Here is a 25,129-nt window from a genome sequence, read left to right as displayed (position 1 = left end):
GTCTGATGAAACAAAAATAGAACTGTTTGGCCATAATAACCGTCATTATGTTTGGAGGAAAAAGGGGGAGGCTTGCAAGCCGAAGAACACCATCCCAACCGTGAAGAACGAGGGTGGCAGCATCATGTTGTGGGGGTGCTTTGCTGCAGGAGGGACTGGTGCACTTCACAAAATAGATGGCATCATGTGGGAGGAACATTATGTGGATATATTGAAGCAACATCTCAAGACATCAGTCAGGAAGTTAAAGCTTGGTCGCAAATGGGTCTTCCAAATGTACAATGACCCCAAGCATACTTCCAAAGTTGTGGCAAAAAGGCTTAAGGGCAACAAAGTCAAGGTATTGGAGTGGCCATCACAAAGACCTGACCTCAATCCCATAGACAATTTGTGGGCAGAACTGAAAAAGCATGTGCGAGCAAGGAGGCCTACAAACCTGACTCAGTTACAACAGCTCTGTCAGGAGGAATGGACCAAAATTCACCCAACTTATTGTGGGAAGCTTGTGGAAGGCTACTCAAAACGTTTGACCCAAGTTAAACAATTTAAAGGCATTGCTACCAAATACTAATTGAGTGCATGTAAACTTCTGACCCACTGGGAATGTGATGAAAGAAATAAAAGATGAAATAAATCATTCTCTACTATTATTCTGACATTTCACATTCTTGAAATAAAGTGGTGATCCTAACTGACCTAAGACAGGGAATTTTTACTTGGATTAAATGTCAGGAATTGTGAAAAACTGAGTTTAAATGTTTTTGTCTAAGGTGTACGTAAACTTCCGACTTCAACTGTACGTTATATAGGTTTGCACGTCAGCTTTGACATCGACGTAAATCTAGACATTGGGCCGAGGCCGGCATTTTTAGTTAATATCGGCCGATTCCAATATGCTTACCGATATATCGTGCATCCCAAATATATATATAATATAATAATCTCTTATCTTTTTAATATCATTACTCCTAAAAGGGAGGTCTGTTTCTGTTAAAGGCTCAGCTCAATCTGTTATTTATTTGTCCTCTGTGATGGCGGGAAGAAGTAGGCCTATGCAAACTGAAACAAAAACATGCGTTTTCTGCTTTTAAACATGTTGTGGAACTCTACTGTAGATTTTCCCAGGGCACACAGAGCTAACTGTGGAGGGAAACCCAACTAGTTTGTTTATTTGTCTTTTGCATGCGTCTTTCAGTGTGGCAGAGATAAGTGAGAAGTAATTTGTCATGCCTGTCCTGCCCACCAACATATATACACAAACACACACACACCACTTGTGCCTTGTGTCTGCTGGTGAGGAGGGAGTTGTAAATAATGATCACACTAGAGACAGCATTAGGCACCAGAGAGAACTCTGTGTGGAGATTTTCTGTCTCATATTTTCTTAATTCTCCTCAGCCTCTTGACTGATGTGCCATACCATTCACACCCCTGTGTGTTCAGAATCAGAGCTCTGGAGAAAGGTGTAAGAAGGTGCCTGTGTATATGCTAGGCAAAGATCTAGGATCAGCATACCTTGCTTAAATCCTGAAGTGAACCTTTAAGGGAAAAAACACAAAACTGACTTTAGATCAGTGTCCAGGGACAACGAGCCAGAAGAACTCTGCAGCACAACAGCTCTAGTCATAGTGCTGTCCTTACCTGCTATATTCTTCCCCGCCCCCCCCCCATTAATTCCTCATCCAATCAGCTCCTTTCTGCCGTGCCTGGAGCTGTGGTGATTGTCCATGGGTAGGACTGTGGCGGTCATGAAAACTTGTCAGCCGGTAACTGTCATGCGAGTAACTGCCTGTCTCACAGTAATTGACCGTTAACCCGTTGACGCGTACGGCCACATTTGTGATCATTGTTGAGTGGTCCCTGCAGCGTACCATCGCAAATATGTGATTGGAACAGTAGCAACAGAACATTTGACGCAACAAACCCTTCTAAACAACAATGTTTTGTACTAATGGAAAATAAAGGTCTTCATAAGTATATTCCTCAATTTCACCTTTTATTGTAAAAGATAAATGCGAACTTCATCATCAAAGCGTCACACGGGACACATCCACAGGCAAACTCATTCCATAAACCTCCCATGTAATATTGTTTAGAAAAACAGTACGTGTCTGCTAAGCTAATAACGGCTAAATTCTTTATGATGGCAGCCATTTTTATTTGTGTTTGACAAGCGCAAACTCCATAATCCCAGAATGACATTCACTATAAGACACACATAAATATGGCTGCGGCTATTGCCCGAATAAGATCAACTTAGTTTGGCCACTTTTCAGCATATTACAAATCTTCAATGTGCTTGATAGTGTATACACGAACCGGAGCACATGACTTGACAAAACACTAAGCAAATAAAATTGTAACACCTGCCTAGCTGAGCCGTAGTGCAAAAGCTAAACAGGGTTGCCAGATTTGGTTGAAACCGTTTTAGGGGTGTTTGTAGTCAGTAATACTTGAAGTTTACACATGTAACCACATTTTGGAAGGAGATAGATAACCGGTCCACCCCCGTAACATTCACCCCATAGATGATGCCAAAGCATTAACCTAGATAATCCTGTCTAGCTCCATAGTTTACAATAACCCATTATCTACAACCTTGCCTCACACTTGCCACAGTCTCTGCACACAATATAGCTGATTGAACACACACACAAACACATACACTATTCAATCTGATCATCTGCACAAACTACCTTTATTGCTTACATGACTTGATCCACCCTGTTCTCACTCTCCTACGCCTCGATCATGCTAAAACCTATCCATGCCGTAATACTCACCGCATTGGATGATTGCGAAATATCTTCCTCACTTAGCGACGAGGCATGCATCTGTAGACTACATGTCCAGTGGTGATAATACGTTGACATGATGATATATTTGTAGGCACCGCCTAGGTTTTCCAGGCGAGAATAAATGAAATTAATTTAAAGAATTTAACAAAGTAATTGGGTGCCAGCATTTCCCTTAGCTGTGGTCGGCACGTGATATATGCTCATACCCCACTCTCTTTGTTTGTTCGCCACCATTGTATCAAAGACACAGGAATTACTATCTCCGGTTTCCCGCCCTGTCTCACACGTGTAGCCCCTCAGACAGGCTAACATCAGAGCCTCTTTCAGATAGTAATGACGTAATAATTATTATCAATAATACTATAGATACTTTCTGCTACTAATATAGACAGAAAGGATAAGAGATTTAGTGGTTTATAAATAACATTCAAATAAAACTCCATATAGACAAAGGGAAACAGGTTTTTAGATTTTTTTGTGCTAATTTATTAAAAATTAAAAACGAATACCTTTTTATTTACATAAGTATTCAGACTCTTTGCTATGCGACTTGAAATTGATTGAGCTCAGGTGCATCCTGTTTCCATTGATCATCCTTGAGATGTTTCTACAACTTGATTGGAGTCTACCTGTGGTAATTTCAATTGATTGGACATGATTTGGAAAGGCACACACCTACCTATATAAGGTCCCACAGTTGACAGTGCATGTCAGAGCAAAAACCAAGAAATTAGGTTGAAGGAATTGTCCTTAGAGCTCCGAGACAGGATTGTGTCGAGACATAGATCTGGGGAAGGGTACCAAAAATGTCTGCAGCATTGTAGGTCCCCAAGAACACAGTGGCCTCCATCATTCTTAAATGGAAGAAGTTTGGAACCACCAAGACTCTTCCTAGAGCTGGCTGGCCGCCTGGCCAAACTGAGTCCTTTAGGTGCCTTTGGCAAACTCCAAGCGGGCTGTCATGTGCCTTTTACTGAGGCGTGACTTCCGTCTGGCCACTCTACCATAAAGGCCTGATTGGTGGAGTGCTGCAGAGATGGTTGTCCTTCTGGAACGTTCTCCAATTGCCACAGAGGAACTTTGGAGCTCTGTCAGAGTTTGCCAAAATGCACCGAAAGGACTCTGACCATGACAAACAAGATTTTCTGGTCTGATGAAACCTAGATTGAACTCTTTGGCCTGAATGCCAAGTGTGAGAGACAAGTCAGTCTCTCAGGGACTGAGAGACAAGTCAGGATCGAGGGAAAGATGAACGGAGCAAAGTACAGAGAGATCCTTGATGAAAACCTGCTCCAGAGCGCTCAGGACCTCAGACTGGGGAAAGGTTCACCTTCCAACAGGACAATGACCCTAAGCACACAGCCAAGACAATGCAGGTGTTGCTTCGGAACAAGTCTCTGAATGTCCTTGAGTGGCCCAGCCAGAGCCCGGACTTGAACCTGATCAAACATCTCTGGAGAGAACTGAAAATGGCTGTGCAGCAATGCTCCCCATCCAACCTGACAGAGCTTGAGAGGGTCTGCAGGGAAGAATGGGAGAAACTCCCCAAATACAGATGTGCCAAGCTTTGTAGCGTCATACCCAATAAGACTCTAGGCTGTAATCTCTGCCAAAGGTGCTTCAACAAAGTACTGAGTGAAGGGTCTGAATACTTATGTAAATGTGTTATTTCAGTTTATTTTATTTCTTATTTGCAAATTAAAAAATATATATATTTTAAAGTTTATAATTATGTTGCTTTGTCATTATGGGGTAGTGTAAGGCTGTAACGTAACAAAATGTGGGAAAAGTCAAGGGGTTTGAATACTTTCCAAATGCACTGTATATCATGTTTTTGTCCACCCATTTTTTAAATGTGAAATCCTCTCCACCCACTGATTAACTTGTCATATAGCAGATACAAATATTTTGATCTAGTAATATGTATATTTATCTGTATAAATTAGCTATGACATACATATACAATTCATGTAACACAGCTTTGGATTTCAACCCCGTCTCAAAGGCGAATGATTTTGACATTTTGTAACTTTACGGAGGAGAGCTGTTCTCTTCTCGCATTCCAACCAATGCGGCTTACAAACAATATTGCTGTCCTTGTTATGAAATTACAACTTTTTAATTATACCTGTTCATGTAAAAATGACCAAATGCACTGACAGTTTTTTAGAACATTTTGTACAGTCCTGGCAATCGAAATCCCCAATTAGAAGTTAGATGTGCAATCAGCAAGATGTGAGTTGTCCACTCAGGTAGCCTACACAGCACACTGGTAAAACACAATTTTCTACAAAGCATTTAGTAACAATGAACCAGCAAATTACATTGTTTGTCCCTCAATTAATAAAGACTGATATGATTTTGCAAAAGCCATTTTACAAACATCTGAATGCTAATGGTGTAGTGCAGAAGTGGAACACACTCTTGCAGTTTCACCCGTTGGGAGGCGCCATATGTCATAGGGGTTTCAAAGTGCAAGGACTGTCGTATGCGCACATTCCATGTTCAATCGAGAAGCCTCCGCCTGGGACCTCATTCATACATTATGCTATGGTGGGTTTATACTTTATAGTTTACAATTGCACTTTCACATTAGTACATATTTCTTTATTTGAACTAACGATAGCTAGCTACCAAGTGTCTGGACCAGTTTTACCAAAGTGAACAATGTGTAACATCAAGTTTTGCTTGTGAGCCAGTCAACAATGCCGCTATTTAGTCTACTTAACTTACCTGAATGAAATATATGAAACTGAGGCCAACTACATGAGGCCAACTTTACCATATTATCTGGGAAGCATAGTTACACACCCAGTGTCATTACTTTGCGTGAATGATATCTCAACTTTAAACAATGTGAAATTCGAATTCAAAATCATTTGTTTAGCCTCTTCTATTCTGTGGCTGCATGAAATAAAATAAAACATAACGTGAATTCAGCAATTTACTTTTGTTTACTTTACTTCTTTGTTCCCTGATGAAACGGTAACATCCATTACTGTAGGTAGTTAGTGTTGTCACGATACCAGAATTTTGACTTCGATACCAGGTTTAGTATCACAATACTCTATCATGATACTCGATACCAAAATGATACTATGGAAAAAATAAGGCATATTAGCCAGTCACAGAATGGCACTTGATCCAGACAGATTATTTTTTATTTTTTTACATCCAACATTTTTCAGGTGCTGCTATGTGTGCGTTAATGAATCAATTATACAATCTAATTACAGAAATTACCATTATTTGAATAGTAAATCTCTATTGATTAACTGGGTAAATCGAGATGTAGCCTTATCCACAATACAGTTGAATGCATATTCAATAGGAGTGTGTACATGCATTTAGTTATTGAGCTTGTTTTGGCTGATTTCATGGGGCTACATATGACAAACAATCAGTTTCCCTTCCATTTGGGACTTAATTTGTACTGTTCAACATTTGCAAAGAAGTAGCTTATTTTAAAAATAAATTGCACGGCCTATGTTATTCATGAGGCAGTCAGTTTGCTGAGGCAATAAATAATCTTTGGGAGAGAAGTGAGAGAGACCAAATGAATAGTTTTTGGTGGCAATCAGCATATTTTGCATTATGGTTTGCATATTATAACAAATAAACTACTACGGTTGATTGATGTTGGCTTCAGCTTTCAGCAAGCAAGGAAAATAAGCCTACAAAGCTGGAAGCTACCGGTATCTTCTTCTATTGTAAAGTGTTCTAACCTGTATTGATTTTTTTTGTTGCAAACAAAAATTAACAGTTTCGACATTTGTACACAGCATTTGTACATGCTGTGTCGCATTATTCAAGTGTGTTAACTTATGTGCAGCATGACTGCAGCCCAGACTCCCAGTGCAGGCTAGCAATGAGTAAAGGCGTGCTTCCCAGCTGAAACAGTTCGGTAGAGTTCCTGCATATATTATGATGACAATTTGTGACGTTTTTGTTAGTTTTGAACTTTGAGGGGTTTTTCGGCTGTTCAGGCATACAATTATTTTTCTGGAGGCAAGCCGAATTCTACGCCCCTTCGTTGATGATTGGTCAACAGTAGGGATTCTTCAATAAAGTTGTGTTGTCATTGAACGAGAGACGACTAGTTTTCATCCAATTAAAAAATAATAATAATACTGCACCAAACATCTTAGTTAGATGTAAAATTGTGCGACTAAGATCTCTTTGGCAAAAAAGCCTAAATTAATGACAGATTTCATGAGTTATCTTAGATTAATTATTACTATTTTGGGGCTACGGCATCTCAAAATGGACAAACAGTACTATTGCCGCTTTTTTTCTTGTTTTTCAAGTGAAAGTCTTTTAACTTCTTGATGCACGGATCCCTTTAGCGGGATCATTTTCGTAAACAACCGCTGAATTGCAGAGTGCCAAATAAAAAATAAAAGAAATATTTATTTTCATGAAATCACAAGTGAAATATACCAAAACACAGCTTAGCTTGTTGTTAACCCACCTATCGTGTCAGATTTAGGAAATATGCTTTACAGCGAAAGCAATCCAAGCGTTTGTGAGTTTATCGATCACTAGACAAAACATTAAGAACACCTAGCAGCCATGTAGATTGGTCACGAAAGACAGAAAAGCAATAAAATGAATCGCTTACCTTTGATGATCTTCAGATGTTTGCACTCACGAGACTCCCAGTTACACAATAAATGTTACTTTTGTTCGATAAAGATTTTTTTATATCAAAATACCTCCATTTGTTTGGCGCGTTATGTTCAGTATTTCACAGCCTTAGGCAAGTCATCAAGGCTTGACGAAAATTCCATATAGTATCCGTAAAGGTCGTAGAAACATGTCAAACATTTTTAATAGTCATTCCTCAGGTTGTTTTTAACCTCTCTAGGGTATGTGGGACGGTAGCGTCCCACCTCGTCAACAGCCAGTGAAACTGCAGGGCGCCAAATTCAAAACAACAGAAATCCCATAATTTAAATTCCTCAAACATACAAGTATTTTACACCATTTTAAAGCTACACTTGTTGTAAATCCAGCCAAAGTGTCCGATTTCAAAAAGGTTTTACGACGAAAGCACACCAAACGATTATGTTAGATATGACCCAAGTCACACGAAAAGACAGCCATTTTTCCGATTAAAGAGAGCAGTAACAAATAGCAGAAATAGAGATAATATTAATCACTAACCTTTGATAATCTTCATCAGATGACACTCATAGGACTTCATGTTACACAATAAATTTTTTGTTCGGTAAAGTTCATATTTATATCCAAAAATCTGAGTTTAGGCAAGACGCTACTGTATCACTTGGCAAAAAGCCTGAGAAAATGCGGAGCGCCAAATTAAAATGAATTACTATGAAAATTACTATAAAATCAAACTTTCATTAAATCACACATGAAAGACACCAAATTAAAGCTACACTGGTTGTGAATCCAGCCAACATGTCAGAATTCAAATAGGCTTTTCAGCGAAAGCATACGATGCTATTATCTGAGCATAGCACCATAGTAAACAAAAGAGAGAAAACATTTCAACCCTGCAGGCGCGACACAAAACGCAGAAATAAAAATATAATTCATGCCTTACCTTTGACGAGCTTCTGTTGGCACTCCAATATGTCCCATAAACATCACAAATGGTCCTTTTGTTCGATTAATTCCGTTGATATATATCCAAAATGTCAATTTATTTGGCGCGTTTGATCCAGAAAAACACCGGTTCCAACTTGCTCAAACGTGACGACAAAATATCTCAAAGGTTACCTGTAAACTTTGCCAAAAAATGTCAAACTACTTTTGTAAAACAACTTAAAGTATTTTTTAATGTTAATAATCGATAAAATTGAAGACGGGATGATATGTGTTCAATACAGGATTAAAACGAAATGTTGCATGCCTTCTGTTTGATTGAAGCGCATGTCCAGGACACCTGGAGTGCCTCGACTTCAAGATGGCCGTATTTCTTCAGTACACAAAGGAATAACCTCAGCCTATTTCTCAGGACTGTTGACATCTAGTGGAAGCCATAGGAACTGCAAGCAATTCGCTTAGAAATCTGGTTTCCCAATGAAAACTCATTGAAAAGACAGCGACCTAAAAATAAAAAAAATCTGAATGGTTTGTCCTCGGGGTTTTGCTTGCTAAATAAGTTCTGTTATACTCACAGACATGATTCAAACAGTTTTAGAAACTCTATCCAAATCTACTAATAATATGCATATCTTATCTCCTGGGGATGAGTAACTGGCAGTTGAATTTGGGTATGCTTTTCATCCAAACGTGAAAATGCTGCCCCCTATCCTAGAGAAGTTAACATCAAAAATCGATAATATTTCAACCGGACTGTAAACTATTGTAACGACCCTGGGTTTATAAGCGCGGAAATCGACTCTGCCGCTTGAGCATGCTTTTGCGGCACAGTCGATAGCGCGCCGGACTTCGGGCTAGAAGGTCGAGGGTTCGAGACCTGCTCCCTGCCTGTTTCATTACACTATTCAATACTGGAGAGAAAGAAAATGTCGAGCAACCAGTGTCGCGCGCAAGAACTAATGGAGGGACATCCGTCTATCCACTGACGCGTTTTGATAAATCTCGCTCATTTTTTCAAAATAAAAGCTTGAAACTGTCTAAAGACTGTTCACACCCTGAGGAAGCCACAGGAAAAGGAATCTGGTTGATATCCCTTTAAATGGAGGAAAGGCAGGCAATGGAACAGGGACTTTTCAAAAATTCCGGGTTGAATTTTCTCAGGTTTTCGCCTGCAAAATCAGTTCTGTTATACTCACAGACAATATTTTGACAGTTTTGGAAACTTTAGTGTGTTTTCTATCCTACTCTGTCAATTATATGCATATTCTAGCATCTGGACCTGAGAAATAGGCAGCTTACAATGGGAACGTTATTTTTCCAAACATAAAAATTCTGCCCCCTAGCTTCAAGAGAGAACGAGGCTCAATTACAGATGTTGCAGTACTGCTGTATTTGAAGCACTCCTCCCTTCTGCCCAGTTTCCTTGATGTTGCTATGGCAATCAAGCAGTTTTTTTCCATCCCTGTAACTATCGCTTCTGTGGAGTGATCGTTTTCTAAACTAAAACTCATAAAGAACTACATAGGAAGCATTAGGCTCTAGGTCTGATATGAGCTTTTGAAAACCTGAGTAAGCTCCACTCATTGCACTGGCGCCGTCGTAACCTTGACCATAGCATTTGTTCGCCGATATCCCCCTTATAATTTCTATCAGTTTAATTATTTATTTTTCAAGGCCTGGGGCAGTTTTTCAGTCACATTCCTGAAGCCCAAGAAACAAACACTTAGCTTTCTAGTACATATGGAAATTAAAAATGTTTATGAATAAATTACTTTTACAGGGTTACTGTCAAAATGATTTACTACATTTTAAAATATACATTGGTGACAGGCGCATGAGCCTCCAGAGCTCGTACCCCCCCACCCCTTGAGGGGGCTGTGGGGATGTCCGGTCCGCCAGTGACACGACCCCTTATTATAGCGCACACTATGCCTGATCCACTTAAGGCGTCAGCATGCTTCAGTTTGTCTGGCGCCTAGCTGCACGAGTGTGCTCGTAAACTCCCTTAAGAAAAGAGATTAACTGTATAGGAAGCTCTGGGGTCAGGTCGTCTTGATACTCAAATCAAATTTTATTTGTCACATACACATGGTTAGCAGATGTTAATGCGAGTGTAGCGAAATGCTTGTGCTTCTAGTTCCGACAATGCAGTAATAACCAACGAGTAATCTAACCTAACAATTTCACAACAACTACCTTATACACACAAGTGTAAAGGGATGGAGAATATGTACATAAAAATATATGAATGAGTGATGGTACAGAACGGCATAGGCAAGATGCAGTAGATGGTATAGAGTACAGTATATACATATGAGATGAGTAATGTAGGGTATGTAAACATTATATTAAGTGGCATTGTTTAAAGTGGCTAGTGGGAAAAAACATTTACATACATTTTTCCATTATTAAAGTGGCTGGAGTTGAGTCAGTATGTTGGCAGCAGCCACTCAATGTTAGTGGTGGCTGTTTAACAGTTTGATGGCTTTGAGATAGAGGGCAGGTAGTTTGCCACCGGTGATGCGTTGTGCAGACCTCACTACCCTCTGGAGAGCCTTACGGTTGTGGGCGGAGCAGTTGCCGTACCAGGCGGTGATACAGCCCGACAGGATGCTCTCGATTGTGCATCTGTAAAGGTTTGTGAGTGCTTTTGGTGACAAGCCGAATTTCTTCAGCCTCCTGAGGTTGAAGAGGCGCTGCTGCGCCTTCTTCACCACGCTGTCTGTGTGGGTGGACCAATTCAGTTTGTCCGTGATGTGTACACCGAGGAACTTAAAACTTACTACCCTCTCCACTACTGTCCCGTCGATGTGGATAGGGGGGTGCTCCCTCTGCTGTTTCCTGAAGTCCACGATCATCTCCTTTGTTTTGTTGACGTTGATTGTGAGGTTATTTTCCTGACACCACACTCCGAGGGCCCTCACCTCCTCCCTGTAGGCCGTCTCGTCGTTGTTGGTAATCAAGCCTACCACTGTAGTGTCGTCTGCAAATTTAATGATTGAGTTGGAGTTGTGCATGGCCACGCAGTCGTGGGTGAACAGGGAGTACAGGAGAGGGCTCAGAACGCACCCTTGTGGGGCACCAGTGTTGAGAATCAGCGGGGTGGAGATGTTGTTACCTACCCTCACCACCTGGGGGTGGCCCGTCAGGAAGTCCAGGACCCAGTTGCACAGGGCGGGGTCAAGACCCAGGGTCTCGAGCTTGATGACGAGTTTGGAGGGTACTATGGTGTTAAATGCTGAGCTGTAGTCGATGAACAGCATTCTCACATAGGTATTCCTCTTGTCCAGATGGGTTAGGGCAGTGTGCAGTGTGGTTGCGATTGCATTGTCTGTTTAATACATTTAAACTCAATTCCTGACATTTAAATTCCCTGTTTTAGGTCAGTTAGGAACACCACTTTATTTTAAGAATGTGAAATGTCAGAATAATAGTGGAGAGAATGATTTATTTCAGCTTTTATTTCTTTCATCACATTCCCAGTGGGTCAGAAGTTTACATACACTCAGTTAGGATTTGGTAGCATTGTCTTTAAGTTGTTTAACTTGAGTCAAACGCTTTGGGTAGCCTTCCACAAGCTTCCCATAATAAGTTGGGTGAATTTTGGCCCCTTCCTCCTGACAGAGCTGTTGTAACTGAGCCAGGTTTGTAAGGCCTCCTTATTCGCACATGCTTTTTCAGTTCTGCTCACAAATCTTCTATTGGATTGAGGTCAGGGTTTTGTGATGGCCACTCCAATACCTTGACTTTGTTGTCCTTAAGCCATTCTGCCACAACTTTGGAAGTATGCCATCTATTTTGTGAAGGGCACCAGACCCTCCTGCAGCAAAGCACCCCCACAGCATGATGCTGCCACCCCCGTACTTCACGGTTGGGGTGGTGTTCTTCAACTTGCAAGCCTCCCCCTTTTTCCTCCAAACATAACGATGGTCATTATGGCCAAATTTTTGTTTCACCAGACCAGAGGATAGTTCTCCAAAAAGTATGATCTTTGTCCCCATGTGCAGTTGCAAACCGTAGTCTGGCTTTTTTATGGCGGTTTTGGAGCAGTGGCTTCTTCCTTGCTGAGCGGCCTTTCAGGTTATGTCGATTATAGGACTCATTTTACTGTGGATATAGATACTTTTGTACATGTTTCCTCCAGCATCTTCACAAGGTCCTTTGCTGTTGTTCTGGGATTGATTTGCACTTTTCGCACCAAAGTACGATCATCTCTAGGAGACAGAACGCGTCACCTTCCTGGCGGTATGACGGCTTTGTGGTCCCATGGTGTTTATACTATTTTTTGTACAGATGAACGTGGTACCTTCAGGCGTTTGGAAATTGCTCCTAAGGATGAACCAGATTTGTGGAGGTCTCCAATTTCTTTCCTGGGGTCTTGGCTGATTTCTTTTGATTTTCCCATGATTTCAAGCAGAGGCACGGAGTTTGAAGGTAGACCTCGAAATACATCCACAGGTACACCTCCAATTGACAGAAATTATGTTAATTAGCCTATCAGAAGCTTCTAGCGCCATGACATAATTTTCTGGAATTTTCCAAGCTGTTTAAAGGCGCAGTCATCTTGGTGTATGTAAACTTCTGACCCACTGGAATTGTGATACAGTGAATTATAAGTGAAATAATGTGTAAACAATTGTTGGAAAAATGACTTGTGTCATGCACAAAAAGGATGTCCTTACCGACTTGCCAAAACTATAGTTTGTTAACAAGAATTTTGTGGAGTGGTTGAAAAACGAGTTTTAATGACTCCAACCTAAGTGTATGTAAACTTCCGACTTCAACTGTATCATGGGCAAAGCCTCTTCTTTCTGTGCCATCGTTGCTGGAGGTATGATCCTCTGGGTTAAGAAATGTTTTCCAATCAGAGCTATTGAAAGGGTACTAGAGATGAAACGGTATGAAATTTCCATATCACGATTATAGTGACCAAAATTATCAGCTTTATCGCGGTATTGTTAAAATGTGCTGAAAATGTTCATAAAGTACTGATACATAAACTTAAATCATTTCACCAAGTTTTATATTGAAAACCAACAAACAAATAAAATTAGCAGCACCATGCACTTTTTGTGTGCATAAACATTAAAATAATAACATTAAAGATGGCACCATGTGGCCATGAGAGGTAAAAGTTTCCCTAGTGCAGGTTTAAATGAACACAACCTTAAGTAAGCAAAACAAAGAAAAAAACAAAGAAAATTAGCAGCACTCACTTTGTAGTCAGGCAATTTGAACAATTTGAAATGGCATCATGTCCTTTGCAATGTAATATGAAAGGGCTGCACTGAGGTCTTGAGCATTTTTTGATGTGGGTGCCTAAGCAGCCTGCTTTTTAAACGCTTGCTCGAGTGTCTGTGTCACAACTGTAGATGAAGAGGGACCAGTTGCGTTACTGGGTTTGCCTGCTGCACGCCCACTCTGTAAACAAGGGAATAGCAAATGTATTATTATTATTATTTTTTTTTTTTTATTATTACTCACTTACACACACACAGTCTATCTTCTATGTTGCATTTGAGTATATGCAATGACCCCATGCACAATTTACATAAATACAAATGAGTCTTAAGAAGACAGTGATAGTATTTGCAATGAGCCCAACTATTGACATAAATACAGGAGTCTTCTATAGGAGTCTATAGTGTTTCTCCTGTTGGAACACTTTTACAACCAAGTCGACGTCTGCCGGATTTTAAATGATCAAAATATGTTGGTTGGGTGACTAAACTACATAACGTGTTATCGTGTGCAATGGGTGAATAGAGTCTGCAGACACACGACCCATACAGCAGCAGTGTAGTGTTTTTACAAGAGTAGGTAACACTGAAAGCTTCAGTTTACATTATTGACAAGCTATTAGCAAGTTAGACAGACAAACCATGACATTTTCCACCATTTCGAAGTTCCCACATCATGCATTGAGCTAAAAGTAAACTTACCTTGCATTCGCTATAAAGTAGTGGGTGGTGGTCACAAAGATGAGTCAAGAGATTTGAAGTGTTGCCCCCTTTCTCAGATTTTTTTTGTTGTTGCATGTTCTGCAGACAGGGGGACCATCTTCGATTAAGTTTCCCTCAGCACTCTTGTAAAACCCAAAATACGACCACACTTCAGATTTGGTCCTCTTAGAAGGCTGAAAAATCTCCCGAGCGCTGTCACTGCCTTCTGCCATGTTTTCACACAAAACAAAACCCACGTTGCGTGCTGCGCCTGCGTCAGACTGTTGCTAACTTTGTTTGATGCTGGACAGTATTTACCGTGAATTTTTCAAACCCGTGGTAATCAAACACGGTTTTAATGATAATTAAAATTTGTAACAGTAATACCAGTCGTTGGGAATTTTACCGTGGTTTATCGTGAAACTGGTAACTGTTTCATCCCTAAAGGGTACACAGTATCTCTCATGTTGAGTTGGTAATGGTTGGTGGGTTAGATCCTGGTGCTGGGTGTATTGCCCTATAGTGACTTTGTTTACCCTGACATGGGTTTTATGGTGGCCAGACAGGAAGAGCCCAGGGCCAGACTGCTTTACGGGCGCGAGTGTGTGTGTGTCGAAGGCTTTCGAGGCTGCAGACATGAAGGCAGGTCGCCCTAGTGATGGAGTAAAAGAAGATAAGAACAGAGACCTCCAGACTACACACACACAACTAGATCAGACTCGAGGTCAATTAGAAAAATAAACACATCTCTGTCCAGTTTGGCTTCTCAGGTTTCCCCAGATAAAAACTGCACTGAAGGTGGGATGATTAACGCATACACACACACCACTTAAAACCTGTCCGACGTGTTAAGTCTGGCCTGTCCTGTCCCAGACTGACCCTCCCCCTGCCGTGTGTGTGTGTGTGTGTGTGTGGTCAGTCTGAAAGGCCTCACATTGTTGGTTTGGTCTGAGGAGGTGTCCAGACTTCTTTGTGTCCGACCAGTGAGACCATAAAACATACTGACCCTTCTTTCTGGCTAAATCAACCCTTCTCTCTCTCTCTTCCCCCACCCCTCTCTCTATCACTCTCTTTCCCTCCTTGTCATTCCGCAGAAGAAATTCAGAGCAGCAAAAGAAGCGTATGAGAGTTTACTACAGACAGAGAATCTTCCTGCACAGGTGAAGGCTACTACACTGCAACAACTGGGTAAGTCCTTCAGTCTCTCTCGTATATACTACTATGTCAAAGACTGTCATTTGTTGAAAGAAAATGCATTACTTGTTGACATCATGTCATTTTCGTAACAACCTATAATTTTCTTTGGATTTTGTTGAATATGTTGACAAATTTATCCTAGTTTGTTTTAGGAAGGTTTCGATATGAAAAGTGCTGTCTTTTACGTTTTATAGTCAAAAGGGGAAGTGCAAGTCATCTTTTTCAAGCTATAGAAATTGGTTGCTAGAATTTTGTAGAGCAGTTGCTATAGGTGGTGTGTTTGATATATTTAGTTGTCAGTTACTGGCCACATTTGTGCCCCTTCAAAATAGCCTAGGTTAAATACAGTGTAAAATGCATTGCTAAAGGTATACTACTTTGTATTTGTTGTTGATGGTACTAATATGAACCAGGTGTATAAGGTTGATAACACAGGGTTGCATCATGCATTGTGTTCTGGGATATGTTGTGCACGGTATTCCCAGCTGGACAGTTTTCCCAGATCTCCACTTCTCTGCTCCCTTCCCTGTTTTCCCAAGTCTCTCCCAATCCTCCAGTGTCCGATGCAACAGCTCATTATGGAGGTGTTAGTTTGTGTACCCCAACCCCCACGCTACACACAACCACAGACACACACCGCCCCAATGTCGTCCTCTCCAAACACACAGCTCTTGTCTTTTTTCTTGCCATCCTCCCTGGTTAAGAATGTTCCCTCGGTCGTAAAGCCATTCTCTCTTTCTGCCCTGACGGCCATTCTCTCTTTCTGCCCTGACGGCGGCTCTGCCAGGGTTGTCATGGTGACCTCCCAGCAAGGCTCGCCACAGGTGTTGAGGGGAGCGAGTGGGAAGTGTGTGTATGTCTGTGTGTATGCCCGTCCTTAGGGAAGTGTGTGTATGCCCGTCCTTAGGGAAGTGTGTGTGTGTGTGTGTGTGTGTGTGTGTGTGTGTGTGTGTGTGTGTGTGTGTGTGTGTGTGTGTGTGTGTGTGTGTGTGTGTGTGTGTGTGTGTGTGTGTGTGTGTGTGTGTGTGTGTGTGTGTGTGTGTGTGTGTGTGTGTGTGTGTGTGTGGAGAGAGGGGAGGGAGCCCCGGGGGACTTGTTTAGACCTTTGAAGACATGGCTGGTGTGTGTATGGAGGAGGAATCTCCCTCTCTCCCTCCCTCCCTCCCACTTTCTGCTCTCTCCCTCCCTCTTCTTTAGAAAGCTCTAGACAGACAAGCCATTTGGTCCGTTTATGAGACTGGTGCCTTTACACACCAGACAGACAGAGCAGTGTCTCTGAGCCTGACAGTGTAGTACTATACCAATGTATAGTGAATATTAGTGTAATATTAGTCACTCGAGCTGTACCATTGTTATCCGATCTAGCTAGCCTTGGTAATAGACTAGCAGAAAGAACTGCTAGATCAGTGGTGGTGAGAGTTACTATTGCAGACAGTGAAGTGTAGGGTGCTGCTAGCTAGTGGTGCTGTTGACCAGCTAGCAGAAGGCTAGCCCTGCACCCAGACTAGTGGTGGCAGTTGTTGGATCCTCCACCCTCCTAACTCCCCTGGTCTGGTCTCCTCCAGGCTGGATGCATCACACAGTGGAGCTGTTAGGGGACAAAGGCTCCAAGGACAGCTATGCCATCCAGTGTCTGCAGAAGTCGCTAGAAGCAGACCCCAACTCTGGACAGTCCTGGTACTTCCTCGGCAGGTAAGAGGCTTACTTTTTCTTTTGTTGACATTTTCTTTCATAGTGAATTCCTGCTGGCTCTAGTTACCCTCCAGCAGGTGTGTAAGGCTCAACAGCAGTGTATTGAGTAGGACTCTGCCCATAAGGCAGTAAAGCTCACCAGTCTTGTCTGTTCTCTTCTACTGGGTTCAGCCCCAGTCTCACCTGTTTCTCTACATTTTACAGGCCTAGACAGTAGCCGTTTCAGAGCTTCATTGTCTACTTTTCTGATCGCACTGATTATTGATCAGTGATTAATGATCAGTCTTCCCACCGGGAAGACAGCTCATTCTTGTTACACAGAAACCTAAAGATGAATAGCTCTAATTTGTATTTATTTTTTATTTCAGTTTGTCTTTCTGCTAATCCACACAATTTTATTATGGCTTAGACTTATTTGATCCATTTGATTATGGATCATTAGGGTACAGTTGACATGGTTGGGCTAGTGCTAACCTAACGTAGCATGTGTGCAAGAAATGCCTGAAACTAGATCCCCTACATACTGGTCTTGACGAGAATACAAAAAACAGTCGGGGGAGGTTCTCTTCTGCACTGCTTAACCAAACCAATACATGTGGAAGGTGCTACATATGGAAATTGTATCTATATTTTTTTTGCATTGGAATTTCTGAAAATGTATATAAACCTGCCACAATCGTGGAATGATAGGGTTTCACAGTATTACTTACCTGCCAGTGTTGTGATATTCTCATATTGATTTCTCCCACCGGAGCGGCATCTGACTTTGTGGCTGACTTTGTGTTACCCAGTGGAAATCAAGCAGCCAATGTAGAAATGTCTCTCTGCTATGACGTCTCTCTGACTGTATCTTTGTATTCATGTTCATGTTGATTAGTAACCAAGCATAATATGTGTTTCTCTCCAGGTGCTACTCCAGTATTGGGAAAGTCCAGGATGCCTTCATCTCCTACAGACAGTCCATTGACAAGTCTGAGGCCAGCGCTGACACCTGGTGCTCCATAGGGTAAGACCTGACTCACTGCAGCCAGCGTATACTCAACTGTCTGGCTGTAGGACCCTTGGAGAAGTCATGAAGGATACTCAATCTGATGGAGTGCAGTGTTTCACATAGGGTTTTTTTCAGCAGCAGTGGCAAAGTTGTGGGGGGGCCTTGGGCGTGGCCAATGGCACAGTTTTAGAAGCCCACTTGGATGCAGAGACCCAATTTTGCAGTTTTAAAGCTAGTTTCCTGAAATTCTACACATTTTTCCATGGCTTATGCCGTGTTCTTATGTTATCTGAGTGATTTCAAGCAGTATAAATAAATCAATGGGGGCCCCGTAACATTACATTTTTGGAATTTTAGATTCTCCCTGACTGTCAAGTTTTTATTTTGGTGATTCTTAGTTCTGAAAGATGTTATTTAACAAATATATTGTGTTTTCAACATACTTTATATTTGGTTTTAATCGTTGAAGTTTACACTGAAACTTTTTACCACAAACACTGGAGTGTTTGTGGATGTGGGTGTTGGTCATAGCAATAGGATTGGAACAGCAGTATTAGCCTATGTCTACAGTATTGGTGCTGTATCGTCTCAAGGGAAACTGCAGCTCAGGGGCCCTCTAAGGGGCTGGTTTGGACCCTAGGGGACCCTGCAGCTCCACCCTGCAACAGGAGAGGCAGAGAGGGAGTTAGAGGTCCCTAGCAAGTGAAGTATGGATAGACTTTGGGTGTGGCCACCCGAGGGAGAGGATTCACTAAAAACCCTGCCCCCATCTCCCTGTCACTCCTTCTTTCTCACTTTCTCTCCCTCCCTCCCTCTCTCCCCTAGTGTGCTGTACCAGCAGCAGAACCAGCCTATGGATGCACTGCAGGCCTACATTTGTGCAGTGCAGCTGGACCACAGTCACGCAGCTGCCTGGATGGACCTGGGCACGCTCTATGAATCCTGCGGGCAGCCGCACGACGCCATCAAGTGTTACATCAACGCCACCCGCAGCAAGTCCTGCACTAACACCGCCGCCCTCACACACCGCATTAAGCTGCTGCAGGTAGGCAGGGAGGGAGGGAGGGATACACATGCAGAGATGTACACACACACACATGCACACACCAACCAACCAGTAACCAAAGATTTCAGCTGGCCCTTTTCTGTTAAACGTTGTGGTGTGTGTTGGGTTGTTTTGTGCTTTGTTGTGTTGTGGTGTATCATGCAAGTGTTTTAAGAGCTCTATTTTGTACATTTGTTTATTGTTGTTTATTTTACGGACTGTGACGTAGTTCTGTGATTTTTGATTTGACTCATTGATATATGAACACTGATTCATATTGATGCGATACTACACATTCTCATCAGTAATCGTAAAGACAATCTCATGGCATTGACCATTCTTTGAGTGATTCTTTTCATTTGACTTTATATCATCTCTGAAGAGGCTGTATTTCTTGTACAAGTACCTATACTATAACTGATTGACTTAGTAGAAAGTATTACAGTACTATACTCCACAAGGTGCTCAGTACGTAGTGTCACTGGATTGTCCTACCGTACCGTAAACCAGTACTGAAATGTGTCTTTACGCCATTTCCTCCTCCTATAGGCTCAGTTGTGTAACCCTCAGCCAGGTAGTCTTGCGGGGGGGAAGGGTACTAAAATGCTTCCTAGTATTGAGGAGGCGTGGAGCCTGCCCATCCCCGCTGAGCTCACCTCCAGACAGGGGGGCCTGAACACTGCAGCAGGCAGCCCAGGGTCACAGACACAGCAGCAGCAGGTGAGACCACTAGAGACCGATAACACCCAGCTAACAAACCCTTACTACTACTACTGCCTAACCTGTCCTGTCCTGGTGCATCTCAATAGTCTTCTCCTTTCCTCCTTTTCTCTCCTCTCATTGGCACTGATTGGAAAACTCAGGATAGGTGGAACACAGTGGATGCCCACAGGCAATATTTGCATTCATCTGTCTAGAAACGTTTGCATCAGTGCAGAAAAAGCGAAGAAGTTGAGACGAGAATCGCCCTCACTAACACTAACCTCACATTTAGTAGATGAAATTCTCTGTGTGGTTCCTAATACAACAGTACAAGTCATCAGTCAATGCTACTCTCACTCACCCATCAACTCTGTTTGAAATGACATGCACAGAATGAATGGAAACTTCTGATATGGAATTGTTATATGTTAGTGACTCTGAATGATATCTGATGAATTCTCAACTTGCCTGCCATGTCTTGTTTTTCTTGGACGACCGTTTGACATTAAAACTACCTTGGCACCAAAGGTTTGATGGCAAACGGTGGTAACCCAAATATTTAAGTTCCTTTACGTTCCATATCAATTCATCTCATTTCTCCTGCCAAGAAAAAAAGACAAGACTGTCACACACATTGTTGGCTCTGAGATTTCTGATTAGACTATCAATAAGGTTGTTGTCGGGGTTGTGGTATCTGTTCTTAGTCCAAACCCTCTACACATAGTAACAGAACCATCCTCCCCCCTCCTTTCCTGCCTCTCCCAATAATCCTCCTCCCTCTCTCCCCCATTAACCCTCCTCTCCCTCTCCCCCATTAACCCTCCTCTCCCTCTCCCCCATTAACCCTCCTCTCTTGCCTCTCCCCCAGGCATCTAAGTCCCACCAGGGTGGTGAGGGAGGCCACGGCCAAACGCACGTCTCCCCCCATCCCAGCCACACTGACGGTCAGGCCAGCCCCGCCAAGAGAAAACGCACCGCCAGCCCGGCTAAGGTATGGTTCAGTCCTTAACAATGTTCCCTCGAACATTTTTTGCCACTGAGCAAATTTCAGGTCTGCTGAGCGCAAACTTGAAAGTTGTGAAAATTCTGTGCAACTTCTGGCGCGCATTTACTGTAAACACTGAGGCTGTACCCGCTTTAAGTTATAGTTATAACAGTGGCCAATTTTGCTACCCTCTGACTTTTTGCCCCAAAATACAACACTGCCCCAAAATACAACACTGCCCCTTACAGTAAAAAAGCTCTTTACCTGACTTGCTTTTCAAAGATGGCTAGTAATGCACATGTTTTGTGCTCTTGTAGCAAGCAACCACTCCCCCATTTCTGTCTAGAAATTAGCTATATCTGAGCTAATAACTTGCTTACTAGCAAAGAATATGAATAAATGTACACACCTAGCTACATGCAGCATTTGCTTTGATCTCGAAACAAGCACATTTATTCACGACCACTCATGCTGTAAACACAGTCCAGTTCAAAGTAAATGGCACAGATCCATATGTGGCAATGGTCTATTTGCATATAGGGATTATGCAGCTCTGATTGGTTATGGCGCCCTGGTCTGTGTATGGGCCTGAGTCAACGCAATAGAGTCGTACTCAATGCGCTCTGGCTACAAGAAAATCTCTGCATAGTTTGTTTTGTTCCGGTATGTTGCATTTAAAGTGGCTAACATTGTGTTGATTCGATCACAATTTGCACAGTAAAGGGAAACGTTGATAGTGTTAACTAAGGGGGAAAACTAGAAAGTTTGGTGAAGTTCATTCTTGTGCTTCTCTGCACGGGCTGATATTTCTTCTGCGCGGCAGTCCTGGGGCAGCTGCGCACAGCTTAGAGGTAACATTGGTCCTTAACCCAGCCTAATGTCAGAACCCAGAACCAAATCTCTGTCATGCCAACTGACCCTATACCAGCTTTGTGAACGCAAATAGGAATTATGCCTAAATTGTTACAAGCTTTATTGCCAGGTATCTCTCTCTGATCCCACAGAGTGCTGTGGACCTGTGGACAAACCACCCGGTACAACACCAGATCCCCAGCTGGTACCTAACACCACAGAAACTACAGGTGGGTTCTGCTCTTCCAATCAAACCATACCAGTGTCTGATTCTAATTAAATGAGTCAGACCTGAACTGTATTTGTTACATGTGAGTCATTTTACAGACTCTACAGCCCTTCTCCAAAGCAACTTTGCAGTATAAAGCAACTTGCGTACTGAATAGTAAGCATAAAAAGCCATAAGCAAAACACTTCAGAAAGTAAATAGTTAACAATGGTTCTAAATGCCTGTACCTTTCCATCCTCTTCTAGCTCCTGGATCAGCTCCGGACCAACCGGGCCAGTCTGAAACCACCACAGATGCAGATTCTGGACCAGCTGGAAAAACAGTTCTCCCTCATGCAGCAGCATCAACATCAGGTACACACACACACACACACACACACACACACACACACACACACACACACACACACACACACACACACACACACACACACACACACACACACACACACACACACACACACACACACACACACACAGACAGACAGACAGACAGACAGACAGACAGACAGACAGACAGACAGACAGACAGACAGACAGACAGACAGACAGACAGACAGACAGACAGACAGACAGACAGACAGACAGACAGACAGACAGACAGACAGACAGACAGACAGACAGACAGACAGACAGACAGACAGACAGACAGACAGACAGACAGACAGACAGACAGACAGACAGACAGACAGACAGACAGACAGCACAGACAGACAGACAGACAGACAGACAGACAGACAGACACACAGACAGACAGCACAGACAGACAGACAGACAGACAGACAGACAGACAGACAGACAGACAGACAGACAGACAGACAGACAGACAGACAGACAGACAGACAGACAGACAGACAGACAGACAGACAGACAGACAGACAGACAGACAGACAGACAGACAGACAGACAGACAGACAGACAGACAGACAGACAGACAGACAGACAGACAGACAGACAGACAGACAGACAGACAGACAGACAGACAGACAGACAGACAGACAGACAGACAGACAGACAGACAGACAGACAGACAGACAGACAGACAGACAGACAGACAGACAGACAGACAGACAGACAGACAGACAGACAGACAGACAGACAGACAGACAGACAGACAGACAGACAGACAGACAGACAGACAGACAGACAGACAGACAGACAGACAGACAGACAGACAGACAGACAGACAGACAGACAGACAGACAGACAGACAGACAGATAAGCAAACACCACATATTTTATTATAAACAGTATTCAAACTGTTGTCTTTCTCCCATCACCCCTTTAATTGGCTAGGTGAGACAGCAGGCAGCAGGACAGTTGCGGCCCACCCTACCCAACGGCCCCTCGCTGTCCCCAAACTCCCTCCCCTCCCCTCACCCCCTCTCCCGGACTTCACCCGTCAGTCAAACAACAGCCCGTCCCCCCTGTACTGCTCAGCCAATGGCCAACACACTTTTATCTTCAAGTCCCCTTGGGCAGCTAGGCAATCCAGAGGGGGGAACTGTGGGCAATAATCGCAATCCCGGTCTACCGGGTGCAGGGACGTTACCGGGCGGTCTAACGGGAGGTGGCGGGAGTAATGGAAACGTGCCTTACCTACAGCAGAACTGTCTACCTCACAACTGCAATGCCACTAGTACCAGTAACCCCAGTACCCCCACCAGCAACAACACCAGTCACAGCAGTAATAGTACCAGTAATGTAGAGGAGGCCTGGAAGAGCCAGCAACGTACCAACTCCACTCAGGTACATATCTTTTTGTTTCAGTCTCTCTTTAATTCTGACGAGTTCTTTATCTCTCTTTCACTTTCACTCTTGTTCTATCTTGTTTGCTAACTGTTTGTATCTATCTTGTAAGGATGTAACATTTCACCATAACACATCGGCCCTCAGTTCAAATGTTAAAGATAAGACCGCATCGGTCCGCTGACACCAAACCGATCCAAATGTAGTATGCGTCGGTTGAAAATCTATTCAAATGTTACTAATTGCCGATTCATTAAAATGTTTTGTGACAATTGATGCAGCCTCCTCTTCAGTCTCAAACTAAGCATATAACTGTTAACAGTCATTGATCTACAAGTCATTTTTTGCATGCCAAATAACCATAGGTAATATTAGTAGCCTAGTCAAACTACTCACTGTTCCCAGCTTCGTGCACTGACCAACGTGAGGTAGGCATCCTCTTCCTGATCTTGCACGTCTGTGCGGCACCTTAAGCATTCAAATGCTGAAATGGTTAGCTTGATATTAAGCTTTATTAGTTGAGTGACAGCTAATGTAATTTGCTAGGTTATTGTTACCAATGGATTATTATAAACTGTGTGGTTTGAGCCCTGAATGCTGATAGCCGTGGTATAGCAGACCGTATTCCACGGATATGACAACACATTTATTTTTACTGCTCTAATTATGTTGGTAACCAGTTTATAATAGCAATAAGGCTCCTTGGGAGGTTGTGGTATATGGCCAATATACTATGGCTAAGGGCTGTGTCCAGGCACTCCGTGATGCGTCGTTCATAAGAACAGCCCTTAGCCGTGGTATATTGGCCATATACCACACCTCCTCGGGCCTTATTGCTCAATTGAAAATGGTGTTATAAAAGTAAGCTACCGGAGACACAACTCTCATCTGGCGATACCTGCTGAACGGGGCTTACAAATTATTTTATTTAGATTGTTCAGGTTCACCATCCGCAATAGTTTTGGTTGTTTTGCTTTAAACAATCAGTGTACACCAAACATTAGGAACACCTTGGGATGTCATAGGGATGCTGGCACATGTCAACATGTCAATGCTTCCCACTCCTTTGGGTGGTGGACCATTCTTGATACACACGGGAAACTGTTGAGCGTGAAAAACCCAGCAGCATTGCAGTTCTTGACACACTCAAACCGGTGCGCCTGGCACGTACAACCATACCCTGTTCAAAGGCACTTAAATATTTTGTCTTGTTCATTCACCCTCTGAATGGCACACTTACACAATCCATGTCTCAATTGTTTCAGGGCTTAAAAATCCTTATTTAACCTGCCTCTTCATCTAAACTGATTTGAAGTGGACTTAACAAGTGACATCAAGGGATCATAGCTTTCACCAGGATTCACCTGGTCAGTCTAT

The 25,129-nt window shown here is 42.7% G+C and overlaps 1 protein-coding gene across 3 annotated transcripts in view; it reads left to right on the top strand.

The window, feature by feature from the left end:
* Positions 1-25,129, top strand: part of kdm6a (lysine (K)-specific demethylase 6A) — a 90,066-nt gene that overhangs the window by 51,691 nt on the left and 13,246 nt on the right. For all 3 annotated transcript variants that reach the window (XM_071342020.1, XM_071342021.1, XM_071342019.1), the window contains 9 exons: positions 15,406-15,499; positions 17,074-17,200; positions 18,108-18,206; positions 19,017-19,236; positions 19,786-19,956; positions 20,807-20,929; positions 21,928-22,005; positions 22,250-22,357; positions 23,300-23,752. In XM_071342020.1, coding sequence (XP_071198121.1) covers positions 15,406-15,499; positions 17,074-17,200; positions 18,108-18,206; positions 19,017-19,236; positions 19,786-19,956; positions 20,807-20,929; positions 21,928-22,005; positions 22,250-22,357; positions 23,300-23,752 — 1,473 coding nt within the window. The remainder of the gene's footprint in view (positions 1-15,405; positions 15,500-17,073; positions 17,201-18,107; positions 18,207-19,016; positions 19,237-19,785; positions 19,957-20,806; positions 20,930-21,927; positions 22,006-22,249; positions 22,358-23,299; positions 23,753-25,129) is intronic.

This window comes from Salvelinus alpinus, chromosome 14, assembly GCF_045679555.1.
Source record: "Salvelinus alpinus chromosome 14, SLU_Salpinus.1, whole genome shotgun sequence".
Taxonomy (NCBI): domain Eukaryota; kingdom Metazoa; phylum Chordata; class Actinopteri; order Salmoniformes; family Salmonidae; genus Salvelinus; species Salvelinus alpinus.
This window is presented reverse-complemented; position numbering and strand designations above follow the sequence as displayed.